The 25,084-nt window shown below is 45.3% G+C and overlaps 1 protein-coding gene across 1 annotated transcript in view; it reads right to left on the minus strand.

The window, feature by feature from the left end:
- Nucleotides 1-453: 453 nt before the first annotated feature.
- LOC146025832 (uncharacterized) overlaps nucleotides 454-25,084 on the minus strand; it is a 109,120-nt gene continuing 84,489 nt past the window's right edge. Inside the window, exon 9 of the mRNA XM_083155924.1 lies at nucleotides 454-837. Coding sequence (XP_083012050.1) covers nucleotides 787-837 — 51 coding nt within the window. The 3' untranslated portion in view covers nucleotides 454-786. The remainder of the gene's footprint in view (nucleotides 838-25,084) is intronic.

Here is a 25,084-nt window from a genome sequence, read left to right on the forward strand (position 1 = left end):
ACATACAGTAGGTACCACCCGTAGAGTTGGAGTTTGATCAGGCATTCCTTTACATTCTTATAGCAGTCTCTCAAGCAGAAGAATAATATAGCTGAAAAGCTTAGAAGTCCTAGGACAAGGCCTGTATTTTGCCCATTTGTGCACCTATTATTTTAGGTACCTTTGATGTCTTGATTCCGGTCTTTGGCTTTTTGCCCTTGGTTGTTGGAAGCTTGATGGTCTGATTTGCTTTGTCTGATTCCGCGCTGTTGGACTTGCAAGGTCCTGGATCTGGTGTAGTATGTCCAAGAATCACGATGGATTCTAAATCCACATCTTTAGGAATAGATTGGGACCCAGTCAGTAGCTCCAGTTTCTCGATCAGACATTTCTTCATCAGGATTTCCTTTACATTCTTATAGCAGTATCTCAAGCAGCTGAATAATATAGCTGCAAAGCAAAGAAGTCCAAGGACAAGGCCTATAATCATCACCAGTCGCATAATGCGATTATGGGGTAATCCGAAATCCAGGCTATGGTGCCGTACAGCATGTGGCATGGTGACCACTGGAGATCCTTCTGCTGTAGGCAAAGGTCGGCCTTCGGCCAAGATTGTCAGCAAGCTGACGCATATCACAAAGTAAATCGGCATAGCTGCCATATCTCTGTCCAGAGACATCCACTCCTACTTTCCTATCTATGCCAAAGCTTGAGGGAGCAGCAATTTATTGCCTTCTAGTGATTGTGAGGTCATAATAATTGTGATGTCATATTGTGATGTCCTAGCTAGCTTGCAATAGGGCCATATTACTTCGGCATAGCTGCCATATCTGTGTCCAGACATTCACTCCTGCTTTCCTAGAAAAAAAAACAAGATAAGTAAATCACTGTGCTGGGCGGTTCTATTAGTATAGGAATAATTTATAGTGATTATATAATAAAATAAAACCATTGCATGTTCTCCTCGTGTTAGCTTTCCTTGCCTATTGGACGTGCCAAATCCTATATAGCCCGCAGCTAGAGTGGTTGACAGTGCACCATTACATACTGGGGCTGATTCAGCCCTGATGATCAGGGTTTGCTTATGTGCAAACCACATCAGCGAACGGCTTCAGTGAATAAAACACTCGCCGGGGCAGAGGCAGAACTCTGGGAGGCAATGGAGTCATCTGCCGCCGGGCTCCTGCTCCCAAGGGGGCACCTCTCCTCCACTGTGAGTTTGAATCAGTTAATTAAAAGCCATTTACATCACTTCTGTGGCTGTCTTCTCCTCCTAGCAGGTCCATAGATGCCACGCTCACTTTATTCTAAACATAATATCCATAACATACATACATGCATTTATTTATATAAGGTAGTGTGTATGTGTGTGTTGGGGGGCACCAATATTTATCTTGCCTCCGGGCAACTGGGATGAACTTACGCCACTGCGCCGGGGAACTTTAGCAGGGGAACGCCAGCACTTTATGGTTGTCCCCATAAAAACCCCGGGGAGTTCCCCTGTAGGAGGAGGTGTGGTGATGCCTGCATAGGTTGGTCAGCTGACATCACATGACATATTTGGGAAACAACGACGAAAAGTGAAAGTCAGTATAAACTCCCCAGAGCCGGCCTTAGGCATAGGCAAACTAGGCAAATGCCTAGAGCGTTTGGAATGCCATGGGGCACCAGCAGCTTCTACTGATTAAAATGATATGCAGCATGCCTATATTCTGTGTGTGAGTGAGGCTGTATCTGCATCATACTTGCCTACTTTTGAAAAGCAAAATGAGGGAGATTTTAGATGCTAGCAAAATGCACCAAGCGCAGCGTCGCGCACCATTGAAGGGGTGTGTCATCAACCAAAAGGCGTGTCTAGTGACTTGAACTAAGGAGATGCAAATATCAAATTTACTTTTTAAATGCATGAACAAACTACATTTTCTTGATGTATCAATCACTAAAAAGGCTAACACTTTGCAGACGTCCGTGTATACAAAACCGACAGATTGCAATACATTATTGTCGGCATCTAGTTTACTTCCCACACCCCTCAAAAATGGGCCCCCCTTTTCTCAATTCCTCCCGGGCCATAGTATATGCAATGATCCATCCGATGAACTGCTACAAAAGAATAGGATGAAAACTACATTTTTACAGAGGGGATACCCTAATAAAATGTTGCAAAGCGCCATGTCTAAAGCTTTAGCGCAACCACGCACTCAATCTCCTTCAACAAAAAGCAATGCAGACACTGCAATGGTTTGGGTGAATACCTATACCACTGCTAGTATGAGGATTAATAAGATAGCCAAAAACCATTGGTCCTCGATTCAAAACGACCCTGCTCTTAAAACACTCAAAGAAAAAAAGACTCTTATCTTGTTACAAGAGAGGCAGAAATGTCCGTGATTTAGTGGTACATACAGATATTTCTGCAAGAGCACAGGTTGGAGAGACACATTTTCTCACTAAGAAACCAGGTGTATATAAGTGCAGTGATTACTGCCCCCCCCTCCCCCCCAAAAAAACAAAAAAAACAGGGAGGACCATGCACATATACCCCCCATACCCACAGTCACCGCCCAGCATTACACCTCATATATACACACCTGGGCACACCTTCTACATTCTCATGCCTGGCATATATATACCCCCATACCCACAGTCACCGCCCAGCATTACACCTCATATATACACACCTGAGCGCACCTTCTACATTCTCATGCCTGGCACATATACCCCCCATACCCACAGTAACTGCCCAGCATTACACCTCATATATACACACCTGGGCACACCTTCTACATTCTCATGCCTGGCACATATACCCCCATACCCACAGTCACCGCCCAGCATTACACCTCATATATACACACCTGGGCACACCTTCTACATTCTCATGCCTGGCACATATACCCCCCATACCCACAGTCACCGCCCAGCATTACACCTCATATATACACACCTGGGCACACCTTCTACATTCTCATGCCTGGCACATATACCCCCATACCCACAGTCACCGCCCAGCATTACATCTCATATATACACACCTGGGCACACCTTATACATCCTCATACCCGGCACATATACCCCCATACCCACAGTCACCGCCCAGCATTACACCTCATACATACACACCTGGGCACACCTTATACATCCTCATACCTGGCACATATTCCCCCCATACCCACAGTCACCACCCAGCATTACACCTCATACATACACATCTGGGCACACCTAATACATCCTCATACCTGGCACATATACCCCCCATACCCACAGTCACCGCCCAGCATTACACCTCATACATACACACCTGGGCACACCTTATACATCCTCATACCTGGCACATATTCCCCCCATACCCACAGTCACCACCCAGCATTACACCTCATACATACACACCTGGGAACACCTTATACATCCTCATACCTGGCACAAATACCCCCCCATACCCACAGTCACCGCCCAGCATTACACCTCATACATACACACCTGGGCACACCTTATACATCCTCATACCTGGCACATATACCCCCCATACCCACAGTCACCACCCAGCATTACACCTCATACATACACACCTGGGCACACCTTATACATCCTCATACCTGGCACATATACCCCCCATACCCACAGTCACCACCCAGCATTACACCTCATACATACACACCTGGGAACACCTTATACATCCTCATACCTGGCACATATACCCTCCATACCCACAGTCACCGCCCAGCATTACACCTCATACATACACACCTGGGCACACCTTATACATCCTCATACCTGGCACATATACCCCCCATACCCACAGTCACCACCCAGCATTACACCTCATACATACACACCTGGGCACACCTTATACATCCTCATACCTGGCACATACACCCCCCATACCCACAGTCACCGCCCAGCATTACACCTCATACATACACACCTGGGAACACCTTATACATCCTCATACCTGGCACAAATACCCCCCCATACCCACAGTCACCGCCCAGCATTACACCTCATACATACACACCTGGGCACACCTTATACATCCTCATACCTGGCACATATACCCCCCATACCCACAGTCACCACCCAGCATTACACCTCATACATACACACCTGGGCACACCTTATACATCCTCATACCTGGCACATATACCCCCCATACCCACAGTCACCACCCAGCATTACACCTCATACATACACACCTGGGCACACCTTATACATCCTCATACCTGGCACATATACCCTCCATACCCACAGTCACCACCCAGCATTACACCTCATACATACACACCTGGGAACACCTTATACATCCTCATACCTGGCACAAATACCCCCCCATACCCACAGTCACCGCCCAGCATTACACCTCATACATACACACCTGGGCACACCTTATACATCCTCATACCTGGCACATATACCCTCCATACCCACAGTCACCTCCCAGCATTACACCTCATACATACACACCTGGGCACACCTTATACATCCTCATATCTGGCACATATACCCTCCATACCCACAGTCACCTCCCAGCATTACACCTCATACATACACACCTGGGCACACCTTATACATCCTCATACCCGGCACATATACCCCCCATACCCACAGTCACCTCCCAGCATTACACCTCATACATACACACCTGGGCACACCTTATACATCCTCATATCTGGCACAAATACCCCCCCATACCCACAGTCACCACCCAGCATTACACCTCATACATACACACCTGGGCACACCTTATACATCCTCATATCTGGCACATATACCCTCCATACCCACAGTCACCTCCCAGCATTACACCTCATACATACACACCTGGGCACACCTTATACATCCTCATACCTGGCACATATACCCTCCATACCCACAGTCACCACCCAGCATTACACCTCATACATACACACCTGGGAACACCTTATACATCCTCATACCTGGCACATATACCCCCCCCCCCCCCCGATACCCACAGTCACCACCCAGCATTACACCACATACATACACACCTGGGCACACCTTATACATCCTCATACCTGGCACATATACCCTCCATACCCACAGTCACCACCCAGCATTACACCTCATACATACACACCTGGGAACACCTTATACATCCTCATACCTGGCACATATTCCCCCCATACCCACAGTCACCACCCAGCATTACACCTTATACATCCTCATACCTGGCACATATACCCCCCATACCCACAGTCACCTCCCAGCATTACACCTCATACATACACACCTGGGCACACCTTATACATCCTCATATCTGGCACAAATACCCCCCCATACCCACAGTCACCACCCAGCATTACACCTCATACATACACACCTGGGCACACCTTATACATCCTCATATCTGGCACATATACCCTCCATACCCACAGTCACCTCCCAGCATTACACCTCATACATACACACCTGGGCACACCTTATACATCCTCATATCTGGCACAAATACCCCCCCATACCCACAGTCACCACCCAGCATTACACCTCATACATACACACCTGGGCACACCTTATACATCCTCATATCTGGCACATATACCCTCCATACCCACAGTCACCTCCCAGCATTACACCTCATACATACACACCTGGGCACACCTTATACATCCTCATACCCGGCACATATACCCCCCATACCCACAGTCACCTCCCAGCATTACACATCATACATACACACCTGGGCACACCTTATACATCCTCATATCTGGCACAAATACCCCCCCATACCCACAGTCACCACCCAGCATTACACCTCATACATACACATCTGGGCACACCTAATACATCCTCATACCTGGCACAAATACCCCCCCCATACCCACAGTCACCGCCCAGCATTACACCTCATACATACACACCTGGGCACACCTTATACATCCTCATACCTGGCACATATACCCCCCATACCCACAGTCACCACCCAGCATTACACCTCATACATACACACCTGGGAACACCTTATACATCCTCATACCTGGCACATATACCCCCCATACCCACAGTCACCTCCCAGCATTACACCTCATACATACACACCTGGGCACACCTTATACATCCTCATATCTGGCACATATACTCTCCATACCCACAGTCACCTCCCAGCATTACACCTCATACATACACACCTGGGCACACCTTATACATCCTCATACCCGGCACATATACCCCCCATACCCACAGTCACCTCCCAGCATTACACCTCATACATACACACCTGGGCACACCTTATACATCATCATACCTGGCACATATACCCTCCATACCCACAGTCACCTCCCAGCATTACACCTCATACATACACACCTGGGCACACCTTATACATCCTCATACCCGGCACATATACCCCCCATACCCACAGTCACCTCCCAGCATTACACCTCATACATACACACCTGGGCACACCTTATACATCCTCATATCTGGCACAAATACCCCCCCATACCCACAGTCACCACCCAGCATTACACCTTATACATCCTCATATCTGGCACATATACCCCCCATACCCACAGTCACCACCCAGCATTACACCTCATACATACACATCTGGGCACACCTAATACATCCTCATACCTGGCACAAATACCCCCCCATACCCACAGTCACCGCCCAGCATTACACCTCATACATACACACCTGGGCACACCTTATACATCCTCATACCTGGCACATATTCCCCCCATACCCACAGTCACCACCCAGCATTACACCTCATACATACACATCTGGGCACACCTAATACATCCTCATACCTGGCACATATACCCTCCATACCCACAGTCACCTCCCAGCATTACACCTCATACATACACACCTGGGCACACCTTATACATCCTCATATCTGGCACATATACCCCCCATACCCACAGTCACCACCCAGCATTACACCTTATACATCCTCATACCTGGCACATATACCCCCCATACCCAGTCACCACCCAGCATTACACCTCATACATACACACCTGGGCACACCTTATACATCCTCATACCTGGCACATATACCCTCCATACCCACAGTCACCACCCAGCATTACACCTCATACATACACACCTGGGCACACCTTATACATCCTCATACCTGGCACATATACCCTCCATACCCACAGTCACCTCCCAGCATTACACCTCATACATACACACCTGGGCACACCTTATACATCCTCATACCTGGCACATATACCCCCCATACCCACAGTCACCACCCAGCATTACACCTCATACATACACATCTGGGCACACCTAATACATCCTCATACCTGGCACATATACCCCCCCATACCCACAGTCACCACCCAGCATTACACCTTATACATCCTCATACCTGGCACATATACCCCCCATACCCAGTCACCACCCAGCATTACACCTCATACATACACACCTGGGCACACCTTATACATCCTCATACCTGGCACAAATACCCTCCATACCCACAGTCACCTCCCAGCATTACACCTCATACATACACACATGGGCACACCTTATACATCGTCATATCTGGCACATATACCCCCTAACACACAGTCACCACCCAGCATTACACCTTATACATCCTCATACCTGGCACATATACCCCCCAATACTCACAGTCACCTCCCACCAAAAAAAAAAAAGAAGGCTTAGTGGGTGGGGGGAGAGAGGTTGCAGACTGTTATACTTACCGTTGGTCACTGCTCCCGGCTCCCGCTGTCACTCACAGTCCCGCTGCCACGCACAGTTGTCTCTGTCCACGCTGCCCTCCTACTCCATGCGCTTTGCGGCTTCCGCTCACTCTGCTGCTGCTGCCGGATACCCACACAGCCCCGTGCGGTACCCGGCATGCTCAATGACACTAGGGCCCCGCCCCCGAGACATGACGCTCGAGGAGGAGGAGTGAAAAATCGGGAGACCGCTAAATGCGGGAGGGTAGGCAAGTATGCATAATATATCACATGTAGCCAGGGGCGGATTTAGGGATGAGGGCGCCCCTAGGCACAACAATAATGTTTACTAAGTAGGACAGGTTACAGGGGCAGTATCTGCATGTCCTATCCATTTACACTCTATTTAAGATGGAATATAGTACAGTACAGTGGATATTTTGCAGTTAATGGTACATTTTGGGCTGACAGTACTATCACAGGCATCCAAGTGCCGCCCCCAAACATGTGCCGCCCCTAGGCACGTGCCTCACGTGCCTAATGGGAAATTCGGCTCTGCATGTAGCTTCAACCCATTTTACACCCATTACATATACACAGCACCCCCTCCCCCATATTACACCCTGTACAGTACACACAGCACATTGCACAAAACACTATAGTATATTACATGCAGATTCCCCCATATTACACATATTTACATATACACAGCACCCCCTCCCCCATATTACACCCTGCACAGTACACACAGCACATTGCACAAAACACCATAGTATATTACATGCAGCTTCCCCCCATATTACACCCATTTACATATACACAGCAGCACCCCCCCACCCCCATATTACACCCTGTGCACAGGGGCGTAGCTATGGTAAGGCAGCCCCAGCCATCGCGGGGGGAGCCGGTGTCACTGGGGCGCAGCAGGGTCACGGCACTCTCAAAGCCGAGCTGTGCTCAGTGCTCTGCTGCTGGGAGGAAGCTGGGTATATACTGTTGAGCCGCCTGTAGGTGGCGCTGCAGCGCACAGCTGAGCTCCTCGGCTGTCAGGAAGAAGCTCCTCTCTCTGTCTCAGGACATGTGGCTGCCTGATACACGGAGCTATGAATAGGTGACATGCTGATTTTACAGGTTTGTGTCCCTTGTTGTGGGTGCCAGTTACAGGGGCATGGACAGGGGAAGAAAAGTGTGGGCACCATTAATGTAAGCTGGTGGCCCAGTGAGTACTATGTCTTGGTAGCTGCAGTGGGAAGGGGGAGGACTGGGTATATGGAAACTGGGTGCCCTCCATTGCTTGTGGGGGTTATTTGCTTTAGTATTGGTGTTTGTAAGTATGCTGTATGTGTATATGCATGTATACTTTTTGTGTATGCTCTGTGTGTCTATAGCGTGTGTATGTTTATAAATATGCCGTATGTGTGCATGTTTTATGGTATCTGTGGTTGTATGCCATGTGTGTATGCTGTATGTGTGTGTGTGTGTGTGTATATGTAAATATGCTGTGTGTGTGCATGTATGGTATCTGTACCAGTATGCCATGTGTGTGTCCGTGTATGTCCTTTGTGTCTAAGGTATGTGTGCTTTAATGTCCTGTGTGTGAATGGTATGTGCGTGTGTGTGCGTGTCTGTATGGCATGTCCTGTGTGTATGTATGGCATGCGTGTGATTACTGTAGTGTGCATGTATGTTCTGTTTGTATATATGTATGGTATGTGCGTGTATATGGGATGTGTGTCTGTATGGTATATGTGTGTGTTTGTGATGTGTGTCTGTATATATGGTATGTGTGCATGTATGTCCTGTTTTGTATATATATGTATGGTATGTGCGTGTATGGTATGTGTATATATGGTATGTGTGTATGGTATGTGTGCATGTATGCCCTGTGTGTCTGGTATCTATTAGCCCCTGGTCCCTGGATGCCAGCATTCAGTATAACGTCACTAGCATCCCTAATGCCTTTAGAAGAGCGGCCGCTGAACTTGAAATGAGTTAGGATGCCAACGCCGTAATACTGACAGCTAGAATCCTGATTGGTGAGTATGAAGGAAAGAGCGGAGCGAGACAGCGAAACGCTATGGAGAGAGTGAAGGTGTGAAGGAGAGAGAAATAGAGAGACAGTGATGGAAAGAAAAAGAAAGTGTCAGAGAGAGAGAGAGAATCAGACGAGGCTGAAGTTGGCTTCTTATTCGGCCAGCTTCTTATTCGAGCTCCAGCTTCTTATTCGAGCTCCAGCTTCCTATTCAGAACAATCACTTTTACAAGGGTTAATGAATCATGGACCATAAATTTCACTGCAGAAATCAACACAGGGGGGTTGCCTACATATGACCCACTTGCAATTTCTTTTGACCAACAATGATTTGGGCAGAAAATGGGCACAAAAATGGGCATGGGTCACAGAATCATCATTTTGAATAAGAAGCTGGTGTTCTGCAAGGGTTAAACAGCGTTGGTCAACAAATATTACACTGATAACCCGCACTAGGGGATCACTAACATATCACCCACTTGCCATTTCTTTTGACCAACAAGGATTTGGGCAGTAATAGGGCAGTAAAGTGGGCATGGGTCCCAGATGTCATCATTTTGAATAAGTAGCTGGTGTCCTGCAAGGGTTAAACAGCGTTGGTCAAAAAATGTTACACATGGAATCCACACAGGGGGGTCAGATACATATGACCCACTTGCCATTTCTTTTGACCAACAAGGATTTGGGCAGAAATAGGGCAGTAAAGTGGGCATAGGTCCCAGATGTCATCATTTTAAATAAGTAGCTGGTGTCCTGCAAGGGTTAAACAGCGTTGGTCAAAAAATGTTACACTGGAAACCCGCACAGGGGGTCACTTACATATGACCCACTTGCCATTTCTTTTGACCAACAAGGATTTGGGCAGAAATAGGGCAGTAAAGTGGGCATGGGTCCCAGAATCATGATTTTGAATAAGTAGCTGGTGTCCTGCAAGGGTTAAACAGCGTTGGTCAAAACATATTACACTTAAAACCCAAACAGGGAGGTTGCCTACATATGACCCACTTGCAATTTCTTTTGACCAACAATGATTTGGGCAGAAAATGGGCACAAAAATGGGCATGGGTCCCAGATGTCATCATTTTGAATAAGTAGCTGGTGTCCTGCAAGGGTTAAACAGTGTTGGTCAAAACATATTACACTTGAAACCCACACAGGGGGGTTGCCTACATATGACCCACTTGCAATTTCTTTTGACCAACAATGATTTGGGCAGAAAATGGGCACAAAAATGGGCATGGGTCCCAGAATCATCATTTTGAATAAGTAGCTGGTGTTCTGCAAGGGTTAAACAGCGTTGGTCAACAAATATTACACTGAAAACCCGCACTAGGGGGTCACTTACATATCACCCACTTGCCATTTCTTTTGACCAACAAGGATTTGGGCAGAAATAGGGCACTAAAGTGGGCATGGGTCCCAGAATCATCATTTTGAATAAGTAGCTAGTGTTCTGCAAGGGTTAAACAGCGTTGGTCAACAAATATTACACTGGAAACCCGCACAGGGGGGTCACTTACATATGACCCACTTGCCATTTCTTTTGACCAACAAGGATTTGGGCAGAAATAGGGCAGTAAAGTGGGCATGGGTCCCAGAATCATCATTTTGAATAAGTAGCTGGTGTCCTGCAAGGGTTAAACAGCGTTGGTCAAAAAATGTTACACTTGGAATCCACACAGGGGGGGGTCAGTTACATATGACCCACTTGCCATTTCTTTTGACCAACAAGGATTTGGGCAGAAATAGGGCAGTAAAGTGGGCATAAGTCCCAGATTTCATCATTTTGAATAAGTAGCTGGTGTCCTGCAAGGGTTAAACAGCGTTGGTCAACAAATATTACACTGGAAACCCGCACAGGGGGGTCACTTACATATGACCCACTTGCCATTTCTTTTGACCAACAAGGATTTGGGCAGAAATAGGGCAGTAAAGTGGGCATGGGTCCCAGAATCATCATTTTGAATAAGTAGCTGGTGTCCTGCAAGGGTTAAACAGCGTTGGTCAAAACATGTTACACTTGGAATCCACACAGGGGGGTCAGTTACATATGACCCACTTGCCATTTCTTTTGACCAACAAGGATTTGGGCAGAAATAGGGCAGTAAAGTGGGCATGGGTCCCAGAATCATCATTTTGAATAAGTAGCTGGTGTCCTGCAAGGGTTAAACAGTGTTGGTCAAAACATGTTACACTTGAAACCCAAACAGGGGGGTTGCCGACATATGACCCACTTGCAATTTCTTTTGACCAACAATGATTTGGGCAGAAAATGGGCACAAAAATGGGCATGGGTCCCAGATATCATTTTGAATAAGTAGCTGGTGTCCTGCAAGGGTTAAACAGCGTTGGTCAAAAAATGTTACACTTGGAATCCACACAGGGGGGTCAGTTACATATGACCCACTTGCCATTTCTTTTGACCAACAAGGATTTGGGCAGAAATAGGGCAGTAAAGTGGGCATGGGTCACAGATGTCATTATTTTGAATAAGTAGCTGGTGTCCTGCAAGGGTTAAACAGTGTTGGTCAAAACATATTACACTTGAAACCCAAACAGGGGGGTTGCCTTCATATGACCCACTTGCAATTTATTTTGACCAACAATGATTTGGGCAGAAAATGGGCACAAAAATGGGCATGGGTCCCAGATGTCATCATTTTGAATAAGTAGCTGGTGTCCTGCAAGGGTTAAACAGCGTTGGTCAAAAAATGTTACACTGGAAACCCGCACAGGGGGTCACTTACATATGACCCACTTGCCATTTCTTTTGACCAACAAGGATTTGGGCAGAAATAGGGCAGTAAAGTGGGCATGGGTCCCAGAATCATGATTTTGAATAAGTAGCTGGTGTCCTGCAAGGGTTAAACAGCGTTGGTCAAAACATATTACACTTAAAACCCAAACAGGGAGGTTGCCTACATATGACCCACTTGCAATTTCTTTTGACCAACAATGATTTGGGCAGAAAATGGGCACAAAAATGGGCATGGGTCCCAGATGTCATCATTTTGAATAAGTAGCTGGTGTCCTGCAAGGGTTAAACAGTGTTGGTCAAAACATATTACACTTGAAACCCACACAGGGAGGTTGCCTACATATGACCCACTTGCCATTTCTTTTGACCAACAAGGATTTGGGCAGAAAATGGGCACAAAAATAGGCATGGGTCCCAGATGTCATCATTTTGAATAAGTAGCTGGTGTCCTGCAAGGGTTAAACAGCGTTGGTCAAAAAATGTTACACTTGGAATCCACACAGGGGGGTCAGTTACATATGACCCACTTGCCATTTCTTTTGACCAACAAGGATTTGGGCAGAAATAGGGCAGTAAAGTGGGCATAGGTCCCAGATTTCATCATTTTGAATAAGTAGCTGGTGTCCTGCAAGGGTTAAACAGCGTTGGTCAACAAATATTACACTGGAAACCCGCACAGGGGGGTCACTTACATATGACCCACTTGCCATTTCTTTTGACCAACAAGGATTTGGGCAGAAATAGGGCAGTAAAGTGGGCATGGGTCCCAGAATCATCATTTTGAATAAGTAGCTGGTGTCCTGCAAGGGTTAAACAGCGTTGGTCAAAACATGTTACACTTGGAATCCACACAGGGGGGTCAGTTACATATGACCCACTTGCCATTTCTTTTGACCAACAAGGATTTGGGCAGAAATAGGGCAGTAAAGTGGGCATGGGTCACAGATGTCATTATTTTGAATAAGTAGCTGGTGTCCTGCAAGGGTTAAACAGTGTTGGTCAAAACATATTACACTTGAAACCCAAACAGGGGGGTTGCCTACATATGACCCACTTGCAATTTATTTTGACCAACAATGATTTGGGCAGAAAATGGGCACAAAAATGGGCATGGGTCCCAGATGTCATCATTTTGAATAAGTAGCTGGTGTCCTGCAAGGGTTAAACAGCGTTGGTCAAAAAATGTTACACTTGGAATCCACACAGGGGGGTCAGTTACATATGACCCACTTGCCATTTCTTTTGACCAACAAGGATTTGGGCAGAAATAGGGCAGTAAAGTGGGCATGGGTCACAGATGTCATTATTTTGAATAAGTAGCTGGTGTCCTGCAAGGGTTAAACAGTGTTGGTCAAAACATATTACACTTGAAACCCACACAGGGGGGTTGCCTGCATATGACCCACTTGCAATTTCTTTTGACCAACAATGATTTGGGCAGAAAATGGGCACAAATATGGGCATGGGTCCCAGAAATCATTTTGAATAAGTAGCTGGTGTCCTGCAAGGGTTAAACAGCGTTGGTCAAAAAATATTACACTGGAAACCCGCACAGGGGGGTCAATTACATATGACCCACTTGCCATTTCTTTTGACCAACAAGGATTTTGGCAGAAATAGGGCAGTAAAGTGGGCATAGGTCCCAGAATCATCATTTTGAATAAGTAGCTGGTGTCCTGCAAGGGTTAAACAGCGTTGGTCAAAAAATATTACACTGGAAACCCGCACAGGGGGGTCACTTACATATGACCCACTTGCCATTTCTTTTGACCAACAAGGATTTGGGCAGAAATAGGGCAGTAAAGTGGGCATGGGTCCCAGAATCATGATTTTGAATAAGTAGCTGGTGTCCTGCAAGGGTTAAACAGCGTTGGTCAAAACATATTACACTTGAAACCCAAACAGGGGGGTTGCCTACATATGACCCACTTGCAATTTCTTTTGACCAACAATGATTTGGGCAGAAAATGGGCACAAAAATGGGCATGGGTCCCAGATGTCATCATTTTGAATAAGTAGCTGGTGTCCTGCAAGGGTTAAACAGCGCTGGTCAAAAAATGTTATACTTGGAATCCACACAGGGGGGTCAGTTACATATGACCCACTTGCCATTTCTTTTGACCAACAAGGATTTGGGCAGAAATAGGGCAGTAAAGTGGGCATGGGTCACAGATGTCATTATTTTGAATAAGTAGCTGGTGTCCTGCAAGGGTTAAACAGTGTTGGTCAAAACATATTACACTTGAAACCCACACAGGGGGGTTGCCTACATATGACCCACTTGCATTTTCTTTTGACCAACAATGATTTGGGCAGAAAATGGGCACAAAAATGGGCATGGGTCCCAGATATCATTTTGAATAAGTAGCTGGTGTCCTGCAAGGGTTAAACAGCGTTGGTCAAAAAATATTACACTGGAAACCCGCACAGGGGGGTCAATTACATATGACCCACTTGCCATTTCTTTTGACCAACAAGGATTTGGGCAGAAATAGGGCAGTAAAGTGGGCATGGGTCCCAGAATCATCATTTTGAATAAGTAGCTGGTGTCCTGCAAGGGTTAAACAGCGTTGGTCAAAAAATATTACACTGGAAACCCGCACAGGGGGGTCTCTTACATATGACCCACTTGCCATTTCTTTTGACCAACAAGGATTTGGGCAGAAATAGGGCAGTAAAGTGGGCATGGGTCCCAGATATCATTTTGAATAAGTAGCTGGTGTCCTGCAAGGGTTAAACAGTGTTGGTCAAAACATATTACACTTGAAACCCACACAGGGGGGTTGCCTACATATGACCCAATTGCAATTTCTTTTGACCAACAATGATTTGGGCAGAAAATGGGCACAAAAATGGCATGGGTCCCAGATATCATTTTGAATAAGTAGCTGGTGTCCTGCAAGGGTTAAAAAGCGTTGGTCAAAAAATATTACACTGGAAACCCGCACAGGGGGGTCACTTACATATGACCCACTTGCCATTTCTTTTGACCAACAAGGATTTGGACAGTAATGGGCAGTAAAGTGGGCATAGGTCCCAGATGTCATCATTTTGAATAAGTAGCTGGTGTCCTGCAAGGGTTAAACAGCGTTGGTCAAGAAATATTACACTGGAAACCCGCACAGGGGGGTCAATTACATATGACCCACTTGCCATTTCTTTTGACCAACAAGGATTTTGGCAGAAATAGGGCAGTAAAGTGGGCATAGGTCCCAGAATCATCATTTTGAATAAGTAGCTGGTGTCCTGCAAGGGTTAAACAGCGTTGGTCAAAAAATGTTACACTTGGAATCCACACAGGGGGGTCACTTACATATGACCCACTTGCCATTTCTTTTGACCAACAAGGATTTGGGCAGTAATAGGGCAGTAAAGTGGGCATGGGTCCCAGAATCATCATTTTGAATAAGTAGCTGGTGTCCTGCAAGGGTTAAACAGTGTTGGTCAAAACATGTTACACTTGAAACCCAAACAGGGGGGTTGCCGACATATGACCCACTTGCAATTTCTTTTGACCAACAATGATTTGGGCAGAAAATGGGCACAAAAATGGGCATGGGTCCCAGATATCATTTTGAATAAGTAGCTGGTGTCCTGCAAGGGTTAAAAAGCGTTGGTCAAAAAATGTTACACTTGGAATCCACACAGGGGGGTCAGTTACATATGACCCACTTGCCATTTCTTTTGACCAACAAGGATTTGGGCAGAAATAGGGCAGTAAAGTGGGCATGGGTCACAGATGTCATTATTTTGAATAAGTAGCTGGTGTCCTGCAAGGGTTAAACAGGGTTGGTCAAAACATATTACACTTGAAACCCAAACAGGGGGGTTTCCTACATATGACCCACTTGCAATTTCTTTTGACCAACAATGATTTGGGCAGAAAATGGGCACAAAAATAGGCATGGGTCCCAGATGTCATCATTTTGAATAAGTAGCTGGTGTCCTGCAAGGGTTAAACAGCGTTGGTCAAAAAATGTTACACTTGGAATCCACACAGGGGGGTCAGTTACATATGACCCACTTGCCATTTCTTTTGACCAACAAGGATTTGGGCAGAAATAGGGCAGTAAAGTGGGCATAGGTCCCAGATTTCATCATTTTGAATAAGTAGCTGGTGTCCTGCAAGGGTTAAACAGTGTTGGTCAAAACATATTACACTTGAAACCCACACAGGGAGGTTGCCTACATATGACCCACTTGCCATTTCTTTTGACCAACAAGGATTTGGGCAGAAATAGGGCAGTAAAGTGGGCATAGGTCCCAGATGTCATCATTTTGAATAAGTAGCTGGTGTCCTGCAAGGGTTAAACAGTGTTGGTCAAAACATATTACACTTGAAACCCACACAGGGAGGTTGCCTACATATGACCCACTTGCCATTTCTTTTGACCAACAAGGATTTGGGCAGAAATAGGGCAGTAAAGTGGGCATGGGTCACAGATGTCATTATTTTGAATAAGTAGCTGGTGTCCTGCAAGGGTTAAACAGGGTTGGTCAAAACATATTACACTTGAAACCCAAACAGGAGGGTTTCCTACATATGACCCACTTGCAATTTCTTTTGACCAACAATGATTTGGGCAGAAAATGGGCACAAAAATGGGCATGGGTCCCAGATGTCATCATTTTGAATAAGTAGCTGGTGTCCTGCAAGGGTTAAACAGCGTTGGTCAAAAAATGTTACACTTGGAATCCACACAGGGGGGTCAGTTACATATGACCCACTTGCCATTTCTTTTGACCAACAAGGATTTGGGCAGAAATAGGGCAGTAAAGTGGGCATAGGTCCCAGATTTCATCATTTTGAATAAGTAGCTGGTGTCCTGCAAGGGTTAAACAGCGTTGGTCAAAAAATATTACACTGGAAACCCGCACAGGGGGGTCACTTACATATGACCCACTTGCCATTTCTTTTGACCAACAAGGATTTGGGCAGAAATAGGGCAGTAAAGTGGGCATGGGTCCCAGAATCATCATTTTGAATAAGTAGCTGGTGCCCTGCAAGGGTTAAACAGTGTTGGTCAAAACATATTACACTTGAAACCCACACAGGGGGGTTGCCTACATATGACCCACTTGCAATTTCTTTTGACCAACAATGATTTGGGCATAAAATGGGCACAAAAATGGGCATGGGTCCCAGAATCATCATTTTGAATAAGTAGCTGGTGTTCTGCAAGGGTTAAACAGCGTTGGTCAACAAATATTACACTGAAAACCCGCACTAGGGGGTCACTTACATATCACCCACTTGCCATTTCTTTTGACCAACAAGGATTTGGGCAGAAATAGTGCAGTAAAGTGGGCATGGGTCCCAGATATCATTTTGAATAAGTAGCTGGTGTCCTGCAAGGGTTAAACAGCGTTGGTCAAAAAATATTACACTTAGAATCCACACAGGGGGGTCACTTACATATGACCCACTTGCCATTTCTTTTGACCAACAAGGATTTGGGCAGTAATAGGGCAGTAAAGTGGGCATAGGTACCAGATTTCATAATTTTGAATAAGTAGCTGGTGTCCTGCAAGGGTTAAACAGTGTTGGTCAAAACATATTACACTTGAAACCCACACAGGGGGGTTGCCTACATATGACCCACTTGCAATTTCTTTTGACCAACAATGATTTGGGCAGAAAATGGGCACAAAATTGGGCATGGGTCCCAGATATCATTTTGAATAAGTAGCTGGTGTCCTGCAAGGGTTAAACAGCGTTGGTCAAAAAATGTTACACTTGGAATCCACACAGGGGGGTCAGTTACATATGACCCACTTGCCATTTCTTTTGACCAACAAGGATTTGGGCAGTAATAGGGCAGTAAAGTGGGCATGGGTCACAGATGTCATCATTTTGAATAAGTAGCTGGTGTCCTGCAAGGGTTAAACAGCGTTGGACAAAAAAATTTACACTTTGAATCCACACAGGGGCATCACTTACATATGACCCACTTGCTATTTCTTTTGACCCACAAGGATTTGGGCAGAAATAGGGCACTAAAGTGGGCATAGGTAACAGATTTCATAATTTTGAATAAGTAGGTGGTGTCCTGCAAGGGACAAAAAATATTACACTTCAAACCGACACTGGGGGTCACTTACATATGACCCACCTGCAAACGACTAACCAACAAGGATTTGGGCATCAAAATAGGTAGTAAAGTTGGCATGGGCAATAGATTTGGTTGAATGGACAAAGTAGCTGTAGTTTGTAAGGGTTAAACAGGTCTGGTCAAATAATGTATACCATACATTCACGTATAATGAAACTTTTTATACTTTAATATAAATAAAGGTAATGAATATATAATTTAACTTGGTATTTATGTAAGTGACCCCCCTGTGCGGGTTTCCAGTGTAATATTTTTTGACCAACGCTGTTTAACCCTTGCAGGACACCAGCTACTTATTCAAAATGATGATTCTGGGACCCATGCCCACTTTACTGCCCTATTTCTGCCCAAATCCTTGTTGGTCAAAAGAAATGGCAAGTGGGTCATATGTAAGTGACCCCCCTGTGCGGGTTTCCAGTGTAATATTTTTTGACCAACGCTGTTTAACCCTTGCAGGACACCAGCTACTTATTCAAAATGATATCTGGGACCCATGCCCATTTTTGTGCCCATTTTCTGCCCAAATCCTTGTTGGTCAAAAGAAATGGCAAGTGGGTCATATGTAAGTGACCCCCCTGTGCGGGTTTCCAGTGTAACATTTTTTGACCAACGCTGTTTAACCCTTGCAGGACACCAGCTACTTATTCAAAATGATGAAATCTGGGACCTATGCCCACTTTACTGCCCTATTTCTGCCCAAATCCTTGTTGGTCAAAAGAAATGGCAAGTGGGTCATATGTAAGTGACCCCCCTGTGCGGGTTTCCAGTGTAATATTTTTTGACCAACGCTGTTTAACCCTTGCAGGACACCAGCTACTTATTCAAAATGATATCTGAGACCCATGCCCATTTTTGTGCCCATTTTCTGCCCAAATCATTGTTGGTCGAAAGAAATTGCAATTGGGTCATATGTAGGCAACCCCCCTGTGTGGGTTTCAAGTGTAATATGTTTTGACCAACACTGTTTAACCCTTGCAGGACACCAGCTACTTATTCAAAATGATGATTCTGGGACCCATGCCCACTTTACTGCCCTATTTCTGCCCAAATCCTTGTTGGTCAAAAGAAATGGCAAGTGGGTCATATGTAACTGACCCCCCTGTGTGGATTCCACGTGTAACATTTTTTGACCAACGCTGTTTAACCCTTGCAGGACACCAGCTACTTATTCAAAATGATGAAATCTGGGACCTATGCCCACTTTACTGCCCTATTTCTGCCCAAATCCTTGTTGGTCAAAAGAAATGGCAAGTGGGTCATATGTAACTGACCCCCCTGTGCGGGTTTCAAGTGTAATATTTTTTGACCAACGCTGTTTAACAGGACACCAGCTACTTATTCAAAATGATATCTGGGACCCATGCCCATTTTTGTGCCCATTTTCTGCCCAAATCATTGTTGGTCAAAAGAAATTGCAAGTGGGTCATATGTAGGCAACCCCCCTGTGTGGGTTTCAAGTGTAATATGTTTTGACCAACACTGTTTAACCCTTGCAGGACACCAGCTACTTACTCAAAATAATTACATCTGTGACCCATGCCCACTTTACTGCCCTATTACTGCCCAAATCCTTGTTGGTCAAAAGAAATGGCAAGTGGGTCATATGTAAGTGACCCCCCTGTGCGGGTTTCCAGTGTAATATTTTTTGACCAACGCTGTTTAACCCTTGCATGACACCAGCTACTTATTCAAAATGATGAAATCTGGGACCTATGCCCACTTTACTGCCCTATTTCTGCCCAAATCCTTGTTGGTCAAAAGAAATGGCAAGTGGGTCATATGTAACTGACCCCCCTGTGCGGGTTTCAAGTGTAATATTTTTTGACCAACGCTGTTTAACCCTTGCATGACACCAGCTACTTATTCAAAATGATGATTCTGGGACCCATGCCCACTTTTCTGCCCTATTTCTGCCCAAATCCTTGTTGGTCAAAAGAAATGGCAAGTGGGTCATATGTAAGTGACCCCCCTGTGTGGATTACAAGTATGAGATTTTTTGACCAACGCTGTTTAACCCTTGCAGGACACCAGCTCCTTATTCAAAATGATGAAATCTGGGACCTATGCCCACTTTACTGCCCTATTTCTGCCCAAATCCTTGTTGGTCAAAAGAAATGGCAAGTGGGTCATATGTAACTGACCCCCCTGTGTGGATTCCAAGTGTAACATTTTTTGACCAACGCTGTTTAACCCTTGCAGGACACCAGCTACTTATTCAAAATGATGACATCTGGGACCCATGCCCATTTTTGTGCCCATTTTCTGCCCAAATCATTGTTGGTCAAAAGAAATTGCAAGTGGGTCATATGTAGGCAACCCCCCTGTTTGGGTTTCAAGTGTAATATGTTTTGACCAACACTGTTTAACCCTTGCAGGACACCAGCTACTTATTCAAAATAATGACATCTGTGACCCATGCCCACTTTACTGCCCTATTTCTGGCCAAATCCTTGTTGGTCAAAAGAAATGGCAAGTGGGTCATATGTATCTGACCCCCCTGTGTGGATTCCAAGTGTAACATTTTTTGACCAACGCTGTTTAACCCTTGCAGGACACCAGCTACTTATTCAAAATGATATCTGGGACCCGTGCCCATTTTTGTGCCCATTTTCTGCCCAAATCATTGTTGGTCAAAAGAAATTGCAAGTGGGTCATATGTAGGCAACCCCCCTGTTTGGGTTTCAAGTGTAACATGTTTTGACCAACACTGTTTAACCCTTGCAGGACACCAGCTACTTATTCAAAATGATGATTCTGGGACCCATGCCCACTTTACTGCCCTATTTCTGCCCAAATCCTTGTTGGTCAAAAGAAATGGCAAGTGGGTCATATGTAAGTGACCCCCCTGTGCGGGTTTCCAGTGTAATATTTTTTGACCAACGCTGTTTAACCCTTGCAGGACACCAGCTACTTATTCAAAATGATATCTGGGACCCATGCCCATTTTTGTGCCCATTTTCTGCCCAAATCATTGTTGGTCAAAAGAAATTGCAAGTGGGTCATATGTAGGCAACCCCCCTGTGTGGGTTTCAAGTGTAATATGTTTTGACCAACACTGTTTAACCCTTGCAGGACACCAGCTACTTATTCAAAATGATGATTCTGGGACCCATGCCCACTTTACTGCCCTATTTCTGCCCAAATCCTTGTTGGTCAAAAGAAATGGCAAGTGGGTCATATGTAACTGACCCCCCTGTGTGGATTCCACGTGTAACATTTTTTGACCAACGCTGTTTAACCCTTGCAGGACACCAGCTACTTATTCAAAATGATGAAATCTGGGACCTATGCCCACTTTACTGCCCTATTTCTGCCCAAATCCTTGTTGGTCAAAAGAAATGGCAAGTGGGTCATATGTAACTGACCCCCCTGTGCGGGTTTCAAGTGTAATATTTTTTGACCAACGCTGTTTAACCCTTGCATGACACCAGCTACTTATTCAAAATGATGATTCTGGGACCCATGCCCACTTTTCTGCCCTATTTCTGCCCAAATCCTTGTTGGTCAAAAGAAATGGCAAGTGGGTCATATGTAAGTGACCCCCCTGTGTGGATTACAAGTATAAGATTTTTTGACCAACGCTGTTTAACCCTTGCAGGACACCAGCTACTTATTCAAAATGATGAAATCTGGGACCTATGCCCACTTTACTGCCCTATTTCTGCCCAAATCCTTGTTGGTCAAAAGAAATGGCAAGTGGGTCATATGTAACTGACCCCCCTGTGTGGATTCCAAGTGTAACATTTTTTGACCAACGCTGTTTAACCCTTGCAGGACACCAGCTACTTATTCAAAATGATGACATCTGGGACCCATGCCCATTTTTGTGCCCATTTTCTGCCCAAATCATTGTTGGTCAAAAGAAATTGCAAGTGGGTCATATGTAGGCAACCCCCCTGTTTGGGTTTCAAGTGTAATATGTTTTGACCAACACTGTTTAACCCTTGCAGGACACCAGCTACTTATTCAAAATAATGACATCTGTGACCCATGCCCACTTTACTGCCCTATTTCTGGCCAAATCCTTGTTGGTCAAAAGAAATGGCAAGTGGGTCATATGTATCTGACCCCCCTGTGTGGATTCCAAGTGTAACATTTTTTGACCAACGCTGTTTAACCCTTGCAGGACACCAGCTACTTATTCAAAATGATATCTGGGACCCGTGCCCATTTTTGTGCCCATTTTCTGCCCAAATCATTGTTGGTCAAAAGAAATTGCAAGTGGGTCATATGTAGGCAACCCCCCTGTTTGGGTTTCAAGTGTAACATGTTTTGACCAACACTGTTTAACCCTTGCAGGACACCAGCTACTTATTCAAAATGATGATTCTGGGACCCATGCCCACTTTACTGCCCTATTTCTGCCCAAATCCTTGTTGGTCAAAAGAAATGGCAAGTGGGTCATATGTAAGTGACCCCCCTGTGCGGGTTTCCAGTGTAATATTTTTTGACCAACGCTGTTTAACCCTTGCAGGACACCAGCTACTTATTCAAAATGATATCTGGGACCCATGCCCATTTTTGTGCCCATTTTCTGCCCAAATCATTGTTGGTCAAAAGAAATTGCAAGTGGGTCATATGTAGGCAACCCCCCTGTGTGGGTTTCAAGTGTAATATGTTTTGACCAACACTGTTTAACCCTTGCAGGACACCAGCTACTTATTCAAAATGATGATTCTGGGACCCATGCCCACTTTACTGCCCTATTTCTGCCCAAATCCTTGTTGGTCAAAAGAAATGGCAAGTGGGTCATATGTAACTGACCCCCCTGTGTGGATTCCACGTGTAACATTTTTTGACCAACGCTGTTTAACCCTTGCAGGACACCAGCTACTTATTCAAAATGATGAAATCTGGGACCTATGCCCACTTTACTGCCCTATTTCTGCCCAAATCCTTGTTGGTCAAAAGAAATGGCAAGTGGGTCATATGTAACTGACCCCCCTGTGCGGGTTTCAAGTGTAATATTTTTTGACCAACGCTGTTTAACCCTTGCATGACACCAGCTACTTATTCAAAATGATGATTCTGGGACCCATGCCCACTTTTCTGCCCTATTTCTGCCCAAATCCTTGTTGGTCAAAAGAAATGGCAAGTGGGTCATATGTAAGTGACCCCCCTGTGTGGATTACAAGTATAAGATTTTTTGACCAACGCTGTTTAACCCTTGCAGGACACCAGCTACTTATTCAAAATGATGAAATCTGGGACCTATGCCCACTTTACTGCCCTATTTCTGCCCAAATCCTTGTTGGTCAAAAGAAATGGCAAGTGGGTCATATGTAACTGACCCCCCTGTGTGGATTCCAAGTGTAACATTTTTTGACCAACGCTGTTTAACCCTTGCAGGACACCAGCTACTTATTCAAAATGATGACATCTGGGACCCGTGCCCATTTTCTGCCCAAATCATTGTTGGTCAAAAGAAATTGCAAGTGGGTCATATGTAGGCAACCCCCCTGTTTGGGTTTCAAGTGTAATATGTTTTGACCAACACTGTTTAACCCTTGCAGGACACCAGCTACTTATTCAAAATAATGACATCTGTGACCCATGCCCACTTTACTGCCCTATTTCTGCCCAAATCCTTGTTGGTCAAAAGAAATGGCAAGTGGGTCATATGTAACTGACCCCCCTGTGTGGATTCCAAGTGTAACATTTTTTGACCAACGCTGTTTAACCCTTGCAGGACACCAGCTACTTATTCAAAATGATATCTGGGACCCATGCCCATTTTTGTGCCCATTTTCTGCCCAAATCATTGTTGGTCAAAAGAAATTGCAAGTGGGTCATATGTAGGCAACCCCCCTGTTTGGGTTTCAAGTGTAACATGTTTTGACCAACACTGTTTAACCCTTGCAGGACACCAGCTACTTATTCAAAATGATGATTCTGGGACCCATGCCCACTTTACTGCCCTATTTCTGCCCAAATCCTTGTTGGTCAAAAGAAATGGCAAGTGGGTCATATGTAAGTGACCCCCCTGTGCGGGTTTCCAGTGTAATATTTTTTGACCAACGCTGTTTAACCCTTGCAGGACACCAGCTACTTATTCAAAATGATGATTCTGTGACCCATGCCCACTTTACTGCCCTATTTCTGCCCAAATCCTTGTTGGTCAAAAGAAATGGCAAGTGGGTCATATGTAAGTGACCCCCCTGTGCGGGTTTCCAGTGTAATATTTTTTGACCAACGCTGTTTAACCCTTGCAGGACACCAGCTACTTATTCAAAATGATATCTGGGACCCATGCCCATTTTTTTTACCCATTTTCTGCCCAAATCCTTGTTGGTCAAAAGAAATGGCAAGTGGGTCATATGTAAGTGACCCCCCTGTGCGGGTTTCCAGTGTAACATTTTTTGACCAACGCTGTTTAACCCTTGCAGGACACCAGCTACTTATTCAAAATGATATCTGGGACCCATGCCCATTTTTGTGCCCATTTTCTGCCCAAATCATTGTTGGTCAAAAGAAATTGCAAGTGGGTCATATGTAGGCAACCCCCCTGTGTGGGTTTCAAGTGTAATATTTTTTGACCAAC

Source organism: Crinia signifera, chromosome 8, assembly GCF_055691185.1.
Source record: "Crinia signifera chromosome 8, ASM5569118v1, whole genome shotgun sequence".
In the NCBI taxonomy this organism is placed as follows: domain Eukaryota; kingdom Metazoa; phylum Chordata; class Amphibia; order Anura; family Myobatrachidae; genus Crinia; species Crinia signifera.